General features: G+C 42.0%; 1 protein-coding gene and 1 long non-coding RNA gene across 2 annotated transcripts in view; both read right to left on the reverse strand.

The window, feature by feature from the left end:
* Positions 1 to 3,822, reverse strand: part of LOC144888434 (uncharacterized) — a 40,576-nt gene extending 36,754 nt beyond the window's left edge. Inside the window, exon 1 of the long non-coding RNA XR_013621010.1 lies at positions 3,810 to 3,822. This is a non-coding gene — a long non-coding RNA (uncharacterized LOC144888434). The remainder of the gene's footprint in view (positions 1 to 3,809) is intronic.
* Positions 3,823 to 7,719: 3,897 nt separating this feature from the next.
* Positions 7,720 to 15,335, reverse strand: part of LOC137437525 (transcriptional activator GLI3-like) — a 163,255-nt gene continuing 155,639 nt past the window's right edge. The window contains exons 11-12 of the mRNA XM_078766272.1: positions 9,350 to 9,514; positions 7,720 to 8,442 (exon numbers count right to left, since the gene is read on the reverse strand). Coding sequence (XP_078622398.1) covers positions 8,044 to 8,442; positions 9,350 to 9,514 — 564 coding nt within the window. The 3' untranslated portion in view covers positions 7,720 to 8,043. The remainder of the gene's footprint in view (positions 8,443 to 9,349; positions 9,515 to 15,335) is intronic.

The following is a 15,335-nucleotide window of genomic DNA, read 5'->3' on the forward strand; positions in this document are numbered from 1 at the left end:
TAAGATGGTTCCGGGCACCACTTTAACGCTCCTAAGTCTGAACGGTAGTACTACCTACCCTGGGTGGTTGATGTCTACAACCTACGACCGAAAAAAAATAATCTTTCGCTCTACTCATATTAATTTCCTTATCTTGGGAGAACACCAGAAAATATTCACTTTCAACTCTTTGCTTTCAGATACTAACCCAATACCATGTAACAATTTTTCAAATCATCCAAGGAAGCATTCCCTATATCATTTGCTCCTAGGGATACCACAACCAATGTCTTCCTGTCGTGACCCAATACGATGTCACTTAACCTTCCTTCAATGTTTCTAACTCCTGCTCCTTCTAAACTGCACCCCCATCACTGCCTGCACATGCTGCACCCTCACCACCATCGGCACTTGCTGCACCCTCACCACTATTTGCACTCATTGCACCCTCACCACTCCCTGCACTTGCTCCACCCTTACCAATGCCTGCACTCGCTACACCAACACCATTACCAATCTCATCTGCAAACCCACACCACAAACCTAACCAACTTTGCTCTGCTATGCTCCACTCACATTCTGCGACATGATGTAAAGTATCTATCCGTTCTTTCAACCGAATTATTACTATCCTCACGTGGGCTATTTCCTCACATTTCCAACAACAACGACTACACTCTGCTTGCACTATCTCTGATATGGCCCACATTAAGCATCTACAGTGCGTTCAAAAAGTATTCAGACCGCTTCACTTTTTCACATTTTGTTATGTTGCAGCCTGATGCTGAAATCGTTTAAATTCATTTTATTCCCTCATCAATCTACACTCAATACTCCATAATGACAAAGAGAAAACAGGAAGCCAAACAGTTCAATCTTGGTTTCATCAGACCACAGAATCTTGTTTCTCACAGTCTGAGAGTCCTTTAGGTGCTTTTTTGCAAACTCCAAGCGGGCTTTCATGTGTCTTTCACTGAGGAGAGGCTTCCGTCTGGCCACTCTGCCATAAAGCCCAGATCGGTGGAGTGTTGCAGTGATGGTTGTTCTTCTGGAAGTTTCTCCCATCTCCACACAGGATCTCTGGAGCTCAGCCAGGTATCACCAGGTATCATCAGGACCATCGGGTTCTTGGTCACCTCTATTACCAAGGCCCTTCTCCCCCGATTGCTCAGTTTGGCCGGGCGGCCAGCCCCAGGAAGAGTCCTGGTTGTTCCAAACTTCTTCCATTTAAGAATTATGGAGGCCACTGTGCTCTTGGGAACCTTCAATGTAGCAGAGATCTTTTTTGTAGGCTTCCCCAGATCTGTGCCTCGACACAATCCTGTCTCTGAGCTCTGCAGGCAGTTCCTTCGACCTCATGGCTTGGTTTTCGCTCTGATATGCATCGTCAGCTGTGAGACCTTATATAGACAGGTGTGTGCCTTTCCAAATCATGTCCAATCAATTGAATTTACCACAGGTAGACTCCAATCAAGGTGTAGAAATATCTCAAAGATGATCAAGAGAAATGGGAGGCACCTGAGCTAAATTTCAAGTGTCATAGCAAAGGGTCTGAATACTTATGTCAATGTGATATTTCAGTTTTTTCTTTTTAATAAATTTGCAAAACATTCTGAAATGCTGTTTTCTCTTTGTCATTATGGGGTATTGAGTGTAGATTGATGAGGGAAAAAATGAATTTTAACGATTTCAGCAAAAGGCTGCAACATAACAAAATGTGAAAAAAGTGAAGGGGTCTCAATACTTTCTGAATGCACTGTATCACACCATTTGTAATCCTCTTCTCTTGTCCTCATTTCCCTATTACCATGCTCTCTATTACCCTTTTTCCCAACATTTCTCCAATGGTCTTAAACACGAGACATGGAGGCCCATGAGGCCTCACCCTGGCTCTTCCAATAAAACGATACGAATACTCTCTAATCTGCTACGAACACAACTCCAACCTTTATAGATGCAAGAAACACAACACCTGACACAAATCATGATACAAATATGCAAAACAACAATAGCAAAAAAGCACTTATGTTCTGCCATAGGAACTTTTAAACCCATGTCGGCCATCTTGGATATGATCTCGAAAACAAATGATGTGCATATATATGTAAGCCATCATTCATTATCTGCGTGGCAAGATTGAACAAGATCGGTAAATGCATTTCCAAGGAATGATTGAAGACGTGTTCAATATAGGGTTTTTTTTACAACTAAAATGGCCGCCAGTCGGCCATATTTGATCGCATCGTGAAGCAAAATGAGGTGCATATGTACACCATTATGTGTTGCCTTTATGCCAAGAATGGAACAAAATCGGTCCATACATGTCTGAGATATGGTTGCGGATGCACGGACGGACTGATGGAAGGTCAGACGGACAGACGGACGAGACCCAACCCATAAGCCCCCATTTCGAACTGAGTCCAACGGGGGCTAAAAACTAGAATATACCTAATTACCATCCACATCCAGCTGATAATAATGGGAAAAAGGGCCTAGCTAATATAAGGCTAAAAAAAAATTGTCGCACTTTGCAAAAAAATGTAGAACCCATTGGGTAAGGTGGATGGGACAATAATGAGAAGAAGAATCATGAAACTGAATGGCATATCCAGGGGAAGAGATGGAGGGAATGGGAGAGAAGGAGAAGGGAGGAGAGGGAAAGAGAGGGAAAGAGAGAGAGCGGGTGGGCGAGAGAGTAATCCAAGTAGACTTTTCTCTGCTCTCCACCCTAAAAGTAAACTCAGCTGTGCTTTGGACACAGCAGTAAACCCAGAAAATGATACTAACCACTCCCCTGTAATGTATATGAAAGAAGAAGAAGAACGGTGCTTTTACTGGGTTAATACAGCTTTTACTAACTCCACGAGTAGGAACCAATTCCAAAAGCTAATCCATGAGCTGATAATTATATATACATAAAAAAACAAGTTGGTGTTTTTTTTACGATGCAAATAAAGCAGCATGCAATGTGAGCCTAAGTGTCAGTGGTAAGTAGGATTTACCAGATTAGTATGAAGCATGGCACAGGAAAGAAAGAGTCAAAGCTTCCAGTTAATGAGGGAAGATTTTGTAAGGTACAAATCTCCAGGAAAAACCCACACCGCTTCTGCTAAGGGACACTTTGGAAAGGTAGGGAAGAAGAGAAGAAATGGAGAAAGTATTGCACACCTGTCAAACATTCGTGGTACACAAAGCAGCTTCCAGGTATATCTTAAATTTTAGATCAATATAAAGTTATATTCAGGTTTAGTCCACAAAACAAACCACACAAAAAAATAAAAAGGGATTCATGGTATATAAAATTACTATTTCCAGGTTGTTAACATGCTACTGCAACTTAATTAACAGTTGTCATCAAAATTATAAGTTTTAAGAACCTATGAGGGGGAGTCAATTATTTTTTCCTTTACTAAACGATAAAAAAACCAAAAAAAAAACCACCTTTAGAGGCCATTTTTCCCCGCAAAGCGGGGCTTGGCCTTTTTCTGGAACCGTGGTTGTTGTTGTTTTTTGGTCCCCTTTTTGAAGCAATGTTTTACGGCCGGATGCCCTTCCTGACGCCAACCCTTTTTGCCACCTTTAACGACAAACAGGGAATTACCAGTGAACTGGTACTCAATTAGCCGACCTCGGAAGGAATGACAGGCTGAGTCAACCCCCTTGGCGTTAATTCAGCGATCGACCGGGATTCGAACACCAGGATCCTAGGTAATCCTAAGCCGGCACCCTAGCCGCTAGCCCAACACCAGGGTTTTACTAAACGATTGAGAGACAAAAACACAACTTCATTTCCAACACCATCTAGGTACCACTACTGTCCTGTTACTCACCGCTGGAAAGAATGCGTGCCATGGCTGGAAACATCAGTACAGAAACAGAAAAGGACTAACATCTGTCATTAGTTTTCCTGAGGCAAGACTGTGGGGGGAAAACGTTTTGACCACCCCTCCCCCTTAAGTTATATATCATCATTGCCCCAAAAGGAAAAATGTACAAACATTTCATTCAGACTAATGCTGTCATTTCCTGCCCATTCCTCGTGACCTTTCGCATCGCTATCGGTGTTATCATTTGCTTTGGACAATGAATAAACAAGAAAGACGTCACGCAGAGCACAATACTTGCAAAATCCACCTCACCCCACAATAAAATGTACAAAAAAAACAAAACATTATGTATGATGAAACCTTTTTTTGATTTGGATGTACCATACTCTTTACAGAGTGTTGGTGCTGTCTAAGCAGTTTCTTGGCAAGTATTACACTGGGAGGTTTGTGAATACCTTCCCAACATTGACATGTGTCCTTGCTCTCCCTCCTTTTAAATGTGCAGCATCAAGCAAGGAAGCAGCACGTACCCTTTTTGAAGTCTTTGGTATGACTTGACCAGGATTCTCCCAGACTTGGAGCAGATGCTTGGAGCATTATGCCACCGAGTCTGGTAATAATGAAACTAGTATTGTTTAAAATCCAAATTCCTAAGGACATGACAAACAGTTGTTTGCCTTTGAACAAAACAATAGGCATTGAATGCTGGTACACTGGCTGATAAATCAAATTGCTGCTTTACCTGTACACCGGTGGAGAGCATTGCGCTCCACTAGGTTGTGATTCCCACTGAAAAGGTATGAAAGCTAATACCAATTTAGTGGCGACCATTATTTTCAAGTGGCAGACAGATAACAACAACAACAACAACATGCATTTTAAAGGCCATTTTCCCTGCTAGAGCGGGGGTTAGCCTTGCGGTCCCCATGACAATCTTCTCCATCTTGCCCTATTTTCTGCATCTCTCCTTGTTAACCCCCTTGCCCGCATTTCTTCTTCCACCATCTTTAGCCAAGTCTTTCTCGGTCTTCCCCGTCCTCTGCTTCCTTCTACATTCATTTCCATCACTCTTCTCAACCAGTCACTTTCATCCTTCCTCAACACATGACCAAACCATCTCAACCTGTTCCTCTTCACAGCATCAATCACAGGCTTGATTCCCATCATCTTTCGCAATTCATCATTTGTCTTCCTCTCTCTCAACAATACTCCGCACATCCGTCGAACCATTCGCATTTCCACCCTTTCCAACCTTCGTTGCTGCTCTACATTCATTACCCATGTCTCGCTCCCATAAATCATAACACTTCTCACACATGCAGCATACACCTTTCCCTTCAGCTTCAACGACACTCCCCTCATCATCAGCACGCCACTCAGTTCCCGAAACTTCTTCCATGCACATCTCACTCGAGCAACCGTTGCCGAGTCTGATCCACCTTCTCCATTCAGCATGTCTCCGAGGTAGCAAAATGTTTTCACACCTTCCAGCTTCACGCCGTCTCCAAGATCCAACTCAACATTTCCTCCATCTGCAGCTCCCTCTGTGCACACCTCACATTTGAATGTAGCTGCCACACTGGTCAATGACCCTCTCAGACCACTACATTTTTGATGAACCCACTCAGCGCACATTGTACATTGAATGGAGTTCACTCCGACACCCTTCCTACACACAGCACAGGGCCCACTTGCCAGTTCTTTCCACCTCACCACATGCTTTACCACTTGCCATCCATCACCTTCGTCTTTCCGATATTCACCTTCAGACCTTTTGTCTCCATACATTCCTTCCACATGTTCATCTTTTCCTTCAGTCCATCCATACTTTCCGCAATCAACACCAGATCATCTGCATACAACAACTCCCACGGTAAACCCTCCTTTACGTTCTGAGCCAGCACCTCCATCACAGCTACAAATAGTAGTGGACTTAGTACCGACACCCTGATGCACTCCCACCTTCACCTCAAACTCACCACTGTTCCCGTCCTTCGTCCTTACAGCTGTGCGCGCTCTTTTGTACATTGCCATCACTACTCTGATCAACCATTCCTCCACTCCTAACTTCCTCAATGCCCATGTCAATACTTTGCGTGGTACCCTATCGAATGCTTTCTCCAGATCAACAAACCCAAGAAACAACTTCTTCCTCTTCTCCATGTACTTCTCCTGCAACTGCCTCACAATGAAAAGCGTGTCTGTCGTTCCTCTTCCTGGCATGAATCCAAACTGCATTTCGTCGATCTTCACTTTCTTCCTTATCCTCCTCTCCAACACCCTTTCCAATACCTTCATTCCATGCTCCAATAACTTTATCGCTCGGTACGAGCCACACTCCAGAGGGTCACCTTTCCCCTTGTATAGAGGGACGAGGGTACTCAGTTCCCAATCCAATGGAATGCGGCCTTCTTTCACCACCAGATTACAGATCTCTGTCATTCTCTTCACACCCCAACTTCCTGCTGCCTTCAACATATCTCCCACAACTCCCGTCGGCCCTCCTGCTTTTCTACCCTTCATTGCTTTTATCGCTTCCTCAACTTCCTTCTCAGTTATCTTCTCTGCCGGTCCTAAAACTGGGTTTGCCTCTATGTTGCCATCCCATTCATTCTCTGTATTCAACAGCATTTCCATATATCTTTTCCATCTTCCTTTAATTCCATCTGGGTCGACAACGATTTGTCCCACTTCATCCTTCAAGCAACTCACCCCCATCACATCACACCTCTCTTTCGCTATCTGCTTTGCAATCCTGAATACTGCTTTCTGACCCTCTTCCGAATCCAAGCGTTCTCCGAACATTTTCCTACATGCCTCCTGCGCCTTTGCTACCTCTTTCTTTGCAGCCTTCCTGGCTGCCTTATAACTTTCATGCTCTGCTGTTTCTGCTCCCGTACCCTTCGCCTTCTGCCACTCCTTGAACTTCTTCCTCTTCTCATCAATCCTCTTTCCAACTTCATCATCCCACCACCATGTTTCCGAGTGCCTCGGTGGTCCTTTTGTCCATCCACATACCTCACCAACGGCTCCAAACAGACTAGCTTTCATCGACATCCAACCACTTTCAAGCTCAACCACATCATCCTCGACCCTACTCAGCCTCTCTTTTAATGCCTCCCTTACTGTCACCTCTTTCAACCTCCACACCTTCATTCTCGGTTGGTACTTCACCCGCCGAGATCTCCTCGCACCTTTCACCCTTACGTCGCAGACAACCAAGTGGTGCTGTGAAACAGCCTCCTCCCCCGGGATCACCTTTGTGTCCCGGAGGTGCCCCCTATCTCGCCTACACACCATCAGGTAGTCAACGGTTGTCATCGACCCACCTGACGTGTATGTAACAAGCTTATTATCCTCTTTCTGGAACTGAGTATTACAAATCAACAAATCAGCTCCATCAGCAAACTCCAAAATCCTTTCACCTTCTCCATTTCTCACACCATATCCGTAACCCCCATGAACTCCGTCAAAACCATCCATACTCCTTCCCACATGTCCATTTAGGTCTCCTCCTACCACAACAACTTCCTCATCTTTCACGTTTTCCATCAGCTTCTCTATCGCACACCAGAACTTGTCCTTTTCTTCATCGCTTCGACCAACCTGCGGAGCATATCCCGAGATGACGTTCACCAAGAGCTTTCCAATCATCATTTTCACCATCATCAACCTATCACTCACTCTCGTCACACTCACCACACTGTCTACAAACTCCTCAGAAAACAGGACACCAACACCATTCACGCCCTCCGGGCACCCTTGCCACACAAACTTGTATTTCTGTCCCTACCTACCCTTCACCATTCTCACACCACTTCCCTTCCATCTCGTCTCTTGCACACAACATATGTCCACTCTTCTTCTGACCAATACTCCAAAGTGGCAGACAGATGTGTGATCAAAATGATAACCTCCGTGTTTATGCAGTCCCTGTTGGTACAGTCTGCATGATTAGCTCACTCTCCAAAATATAACCAACAGGCATTTACATATTTTATACCACACAACAAGCAAAACTCATCATGCCAATAATAAAAATGTTTTAAACCAATTCATCAAATTCATTTGTTGGAATATTTTAAAAGGGTGACATTTGCTCTTTCATTGTGCTTGTAGTGGGGAGATAAGAGTAGGGAAGTTAGGAAAATATTGGCAAATGGCGATGGGAAATGAAGGAGCATACATCTGGTGGATCATGGGGAGCGGGGTGGTGTCAAATGTCTAGCATTTTGTGTCATGAAGAAATAACCATAATTCTCATTAAATTATGCAACCCCAACTTGCAGTGCTGTACCGTCATTTTATCTGTCTTTACAGCCTTCAAGTTGAAATCTTCGTTAAAACTTGCTGTGCCAATGCCTTTGCCATGCGTATTGGTCTTTGTGTGTGGCTCATTATGTTGTGAGGAAGCCATTTGGATGGTTGGTCCACTTCTGGCCTCATGATCTTGAGATCTGGTTGATGCTGTGAGCCACTCTGCTTTTGCCTGAGGTTGATGGCGGCTTTCGAGGCTTCCGAGCTGTCTCTTTGTCACATGTGCTTCGGGTCCGTGAACGGTCTTCACATGTTTCCTGAGGGAGCTGGGGTCTGTGTAGCGCTTTGTACACGACGGAATGCGACACATATATGGTTTCTGGGGAGATGAGAAAAAAAGCAAAAAAAAGAAAAACAAACGTTGTTTCTTCAGATTTTCATAATAAAGCATTCATAATTGAAAACAAGAAGAAAAAGACATAAAATGTCATAACTCCGCCGTGGTTTTAACAATTTTGCTCTACGGAGTTAAATTCCGCCAGTAGGCCATCTTCAGTCAGATTACAAAACAAAATCTTCTGCATATGCATACTCTCATGTATTGTCTTTGTGCCAAGTTTGAACAAAAATGGTTAGTGCAAGTCCGAGAAATGGATGGGGCCACGTTTAATAAACAAAATGGCCGCCAGTCGGCCATCTTGGATCTGATCTCGAAAGCAAATTATGTGCATATATATGTAAGCCATCATTCATTATCTGCGTGCCAAGATTGAACAAGATCGGTAAATGCATTTCCGAGGAATGGTTGAGGACGTGTTCAATATAGGGGTTTTTTACAACTAAAATGGCCGCCAGTCGGCTATATTTGATCGCATCGTGAAGCAAAATGAGGTGCATATGTACAACATTATGTGTTGCCTTTATGCCAAGAATGAACAAAATCGGTCCATACATGTCTGAGATATGGTTGCGGATGCACGGACGGACTGATGGAAGGTCAGACGGACAGACGTACGAGACCCAACCCATAAGCCCCCATTTCAAACTGAGTCCAACGGGGGCTAAAAACTAGATTATATACCTAATTACCATCCACATCCAGCTGATAATAATGGAAAAAAGGCCTAGCTAATATTAGGCTAAAAAAAATTTGTCGCACTTTGCAAAAAAATGTAGATTTCATATCAGAGATTTATCTTGCTAATATAGGATGCCAAGAAGCAATCAATAAAAACAGATAATGTCCTCTGGTTGAAAGCAAATCCATGAAGAAGTGAGTTTCAAACCTCATTGGAATGCGTCCTGTTTTGGTGTTTTGCTCTATCAGATGCATTTGAGAAGGCCTTGTTGCAGCTTCCATGCTCACACATGTACGGCTTCTCACCGGTGTGTGACCTCAGGTGGGTTTTCAGGTTCTCCAAACGTGAGTATGCTTTCGAGCAACCCTCAAACTGTAAACAGCACAAATCATTTGCAACTTCATTAAAACACCAGTCTTCCATAAATGTCCACTTTTGCTGCAATGGAATCTTCTCTAATGTGTGTAGGTTTACATGTACAAATAGGGAGACATGCGAAGTCACTGCCCCCATTGATGCAAGATTAGAGCAGTGTTTGAGTACCAAGAGTGCTGGGAGTGCTGCTTGTCAAAGGTGAGTTGGGCTAAACCTAAACAGCCCTTTAAAGTGCTCAGGTAACCATGTGATGATGATTCATGAACAAACAGGAGTCTGCTACACAGAATCCTTTTCTGGAATCATATAATGGAAATGGAATTGACAGGGATGAGGGTATCTACCGTGTGCTGATGATCTCCAACAGCATGGATGATCATTTCTAGATGATGATGATGATGATGGATGAGGGAGATGATTTCCATGGATGGCGTCCCTTTAATGGGAGGCACAACACAAAATTGCGAACATATGTTCTTCAATTGTTAAGTTTTTCAGGTTATTCCTCCAGAGGAAGGGAATGAGAGAGCTGATTTTGTCAGTTCCGACAACACGTAGAGCTATGTGTGAAGATGAGTGAACTTAAGAAGCAATATTGTCTCATCAACGTCGGCAGTCTGACCAGAACGTTGTGGTAAAGATATGACGGAATGTAAAAGTCAGCCATGCTATCAAATGGTAGGATGAAGAACACAGCAAGTTGTAAAAGTTGTAACAAGTTGTAGAAGGCACGGCAGATGGAGGAGGCACAGTAGGTTTGAGAGAACGCTGGAGAAAAACGCACGGCAACTTCCATCTGTCAAAAAATATATTCTTCTCCTCCTCCTCCTTTCCTCCTTCTCTCTAATCACTGAACATAGCTTTCAACTAAGCACCAGCTGCCACAAACCACCCCAAGTTGCCACAAATCTCCGCCCAAGGTTTTCGCCAATCTCTGCCACACACATGATGACAGGCAACTGCTGGGCAGTAACTTAATTCCACCCTCTTTGTTGATGGAGGAAACGTGACATTCCCTGCCGTACTGCCTGAGGCCTGCCTTGGCGCACAAATGAGAGCAAAGAAACGAGACACCTATAAAAGCAAAGCACAGCACAGGTATTCCTTTAAGGTAGTATTATACTTGACTACTTCCCTTAAACACTTAATACAAGGCAAGGTGTTCTAAAACTAAGTGCGAATATACATACCAGCTAGTGCCTTCATTTAACAATTGAGCCTTCCATCACAAATGTAACATATTGTTAAGGTTAGGGTTAGGGTTCGGATTAGGATTAAGGTTAGGGTTAGGATTAGGATTAAGGTTAGGGTTAGGGTTAGGATTAAGGTTAGGGTTAGGGTTAAGGTTAGGGTTAGGTTTAGGGTCATCATGCTTTATGCTAATCACAGTTATGAGATTTCCAACTGTCATTCCAACTGAAATCTTGGTTCCTCACTACTACCTTGTTAATTCCAGCCTGGGTTCGAATCAGGACCGGATTTAGTGGAGGACCAACTGGACATTTGTCCAGGGCCCAAACTCCAAGGGGCCCACGAAAAACATAGAATACATTAATTTATTTATAAAGCTACTATTATGTATTCCCTTGTTGTCTCAAAGTTGGCAAAGACGGGAGACAGGAATTCAAGGTCTAAAACAAATTTAACCCAAGGTTTAAGTTAAAACACAAACTAATTCTGAACAAACAGTGACATACCACATGAGTCAAATGACCATTTGTGGGAGGATCGGCATCATTGCGTCAAAATGACGCAATCACAACCACGAACAATGCAGAATTGTTTTTAAAAGTAAGCTGAATCCCTTATCTTATGATGCTGATAATGACGATGAGTTCCTTATGATAATGACGATGAGTTGTCCGATCGAGATTGACCCGATGATGATGATGACGCAATGATCAACTAATAAGGCCCCCCGCATCCCCCCCCCCCCACCCCCATCCCTCTCGCTCGTGGAAAAACCGGGCATCTCTCCCTGTATAATCACTCATTCGATCCGGAAGCATCGACAATGTTCTGTTAGATGGAGAGTGGTGCAGCTAAGTGGAAGAAACAAAAATATAAGCAAGTACCGTAAGTGAAAAAAGCTTGCTTCGTGAAATACCTAACCAAGTACAGATACATTCAAAGTACACCGCCCCCATACCAAATAAATAAATAACATTCTCCAGCACGGCATTGCCGGGGCGCATTTGGCATAGAGACGGTATTGGGAGGGATAGGTGTACAATCAAAAATACCATTTACAGCCAAATCTCTTGGTCATTATCATGTCCAAGTATCAGCTTCCCAGCTCAAAAGCTGCCTGAGATATCATCCAGATGAGAAAGGAAATACATAAGTACTTAATAAATCGATAATTAAGAAATTGATCAATTAATTGATTAATCAAAAAACAAAAAATACAGTTTTTGCCAACGCACGTGCTCACTATTGTGCCGAAATTTCAGCTTCCCAGCTCAAAGGATGGCTGAGATATCGCCCGGACAAACAAACAAGAAAACAAACAAGAAAGCAAACAAGTACAGATACATTCAAAGTACACCGCCCCCATGCCAAATCATTAAATATCCTCCAGCGCAGCATTGCCAGGGTGCCTTCGGCACGCGGCAATACCGCCGTGCAGCTCATAGAGACTGTATTGGGTGGGAAAGGTGTACAATAATTGATTGATCAATTGCATAATTAAAATCAATAAATAGTGATCATAAAATATTTTAAAAATAAATTGGCTAATAGCACACCTAAACCACCAGTGTTTCATCCAAAGCTGTAACTTTTTGAAAAGTAAGTCATTAATCGAAAAAAAATAAAAAATTAATTGATTAATCAATAAATAATTAATTCATTAATTCATTAATCAACAAATCAAAAATATCCTTTATAGCCACATCACTTGGTCACTGTCATGTCAAGATATCAGCTTCCTAGCTCAAAAGGTGCCTGAGGTATTGCCCAGATGAGAAAGAAAATAAATAAATGATTAACAATGAAAAGAAAGAAATAATAATCATAAAAAATTAAATAGTTAATCAATTGGCTAATAGAATACATAAACCACCACCATTTCATCCGAATCTGTATCTTAAAAAATAATAATTAATGAAGTCATTAATCGAATTATTAAATAATTAATCGATTAATTGATTAATCAATAAATCAAAAATAGCCTTTACAGCCAAATCACTTGGTCATTGTGATGTCCAAATATCAGCTTCCTAGCTCAAAAGGTGCCTGAGATATAGCCCAGAAGAAAAAGGAAATATATAAGTACTTAATTAGTCGATAATAATGAAGTAACTAATCAATTAATTGATTAACCAAAAAACAAAAAATACAGTTTTTGACAAAGTACTTACTCACTATTGTGCCCAAATTTCAGCTTCCTAGCTCAAATGATGGCTGTGATATCGCCCGGACAAACAAACAAACAAACAAACAAGAAAACAAGAAATCAAACAATCAAACAAACAACCGGAGTGAAAACTGAGTACTCCCTTTCATTCAGCGTGCGTCATTGCCGAGCCCCATTCGGTGCCCAGCAATGACGTTATGCAGTGCCTGGAGATGGCATAGGAAAGGAGCGGTGTACAACAAACAAGAAAACAAGAAATCAAACAATCAAACAAACAACCGGAGTGAAAACTGAGTACTCCCTTTCATTCAGCGTGCGTCATTGCCGAGCCCCATTCGGTGCCCAGCAATGACGTTATGCAGTGCCTGGAGATGGCATAGGAAAGGAGCGGTGTACAACAAACAAGAAAACAAGAAATCAAACAATCAAACAAACAACCGGAGTGAAAACTGAGTACTCCCTTTCAGCGTGCGTCATTGCCGGGCCCCCTTTGGTGCCCGGCGATGACCTCATGCAGCGCCTGGGGATGCAATAGGAAAGGAGCAGTGTACAATTATCCAATTTCAAGTTTACATTATTGCATGATGATGCAGCAACGACACCAGTGGATCTAACCAGTTTAACTGCTGTGTTACAACGTTGTCTTTATTACCTACGCCACCGAAGGTGGATTGAGGTCATGTTTTCACCCCCTGTCTGTCTGTTTGGTAAACCGGTAATGTCTGTCTGTTTGCTACTTGCAAAATCAAAGATTTTTCAAGTATATTAGTTGGTCTTGTGCATTATTCTGTCTGTCTGTTTGTTTGTTTGTTTGTCTGTCAATCACCTACAGGTCACAATCTTAAACCGAGTTTCACGAAACTTCACCAGATGGTTGAATTGGTCTTAAGGAAGAAGTCTATTTATTTTGAGGTCAAAGGTCATCTTGTGGTCAAATTTCTAAAATTGTCATTTTTCATCCAATTGACTTGAAAATTGAACATTTGCAAATCGAGTCAATAAATTGGGAAACCAAATATTTTTGAGGTCAAAAGGTCAAAGGTCAAGTCAAAGTCCAATTTCTAAAATCCATTTTCATCTGAAAAATCATCACTTTTCATTCCATTAACTTGGAAATTAAACACCAATTACATAGCCATAGTGCATCACTGAATTGGGAAAGCAACTATTTTGAGATCAAAATGTAAAAGGTCAACTCAAGATCAAACTTTGAAAATCATCAATTTTCATCTGAACAATCGTCAATTTCCATCCGATTACCCTGAAAATTAAAGGGAAATTGCATTGTACATCACGGAATTGGAACACCAACTATTTTTGAGTTCAAAAGGTCGAAGGTCAACTCAAGGTCAAACTTCTAAAATCATCAATTTTCATCTGAAAAATTGTCCATTTTCATACTATTAACTTGGGAATTAAACAGCAATTACATAGTGCATCAGTGAATTGGGAAACCAACTATTTTTGTGGTCAAAAGGTCAAAGGTCAATTCAAGGTCAAACATTTAATATCAATTTTCATTTGAAAAATCATCAATTTTAATCCGATTGACCCGAGCTTTGATTAAGGTCGTCAATTTTAATCTTGATGAAATGGACAATTTTATGTATCCATGGCAACTTCTTATTTTGGGGAGGGTGGATTTTGCAAGTATCGTGCTCTGTATGACGTCTTCTTGTTTGTTTGTCTGTGAAGACGATATCTCAAAAAGTTATGGACGGATTCGGACGAAATTTGGTGGAGAGGTAGAGAATGTGATGAGGACGTAATGTTTAGATTTTGGTGAAGATGCGGATCTGGATCCAGCTACTATAATTTTTTACGTGATTCGGGAGATATGGCCAAAAACGCTATATAGCACGATATCTCAAAAATGTTGTGGACAGATTTGGATGAAACTTGGTGGACAGGTTGGGTGTGTGACAAGGAAGACGATTCAATTTTGGTGAAGATCTGAATATGGATTTGGATACGATAATTATTTAATTTTTCTAAGTGATTCTTGACCATTAAGATATAGGGCCAAAAAGTTGTGGACGAGGCATATATGACAAAACTTGGTGGATGCATTGGTTAGGTGACAATAACAAGCCGATTAGATTTTGATTCAGGTTCAGATCCAGATCCGACCTATCAGTGGAATACAAAACGTAAACCGTTCAGCTTGGCAGAGGTATGCTCTCCACCGAGTGCCATTCTTGTTACCTCTGCCACCGAAGGTGGATGGATGTTATGTTTTCACCCCTGTATGTTTGTTTGTATGTCTGTCTGTGAACAATATATCTCAAAAAGTTGTCGACGGATTCATCCGAAATTTGGCAGAGAGGTAGTGTATGTGACAACGATGAAATGCTTAGATTTTGGTGAAGATCTGGATTCGGATCCGGCTAGTAGAATTTTTAAATTTATTATGAATCGATTCTTGTTAAGTCTACATATACATTGCACACACTAATTGTT

Source organism: Myxine glutinosa, chromosome 12 (genome assembly GCF_964187855.1).
Source record: "Myxine glutinosa chromosome 12, kmMyxGlut1.1, whole genome shotgun sequence".
In the NCBI taxonomy this organism is placed as follows: Eukaryota; Metazoa; Chordata; class Myxini; order Myxiniformes; family Myxinidae; genus Myxine; species Myxine glutinosa.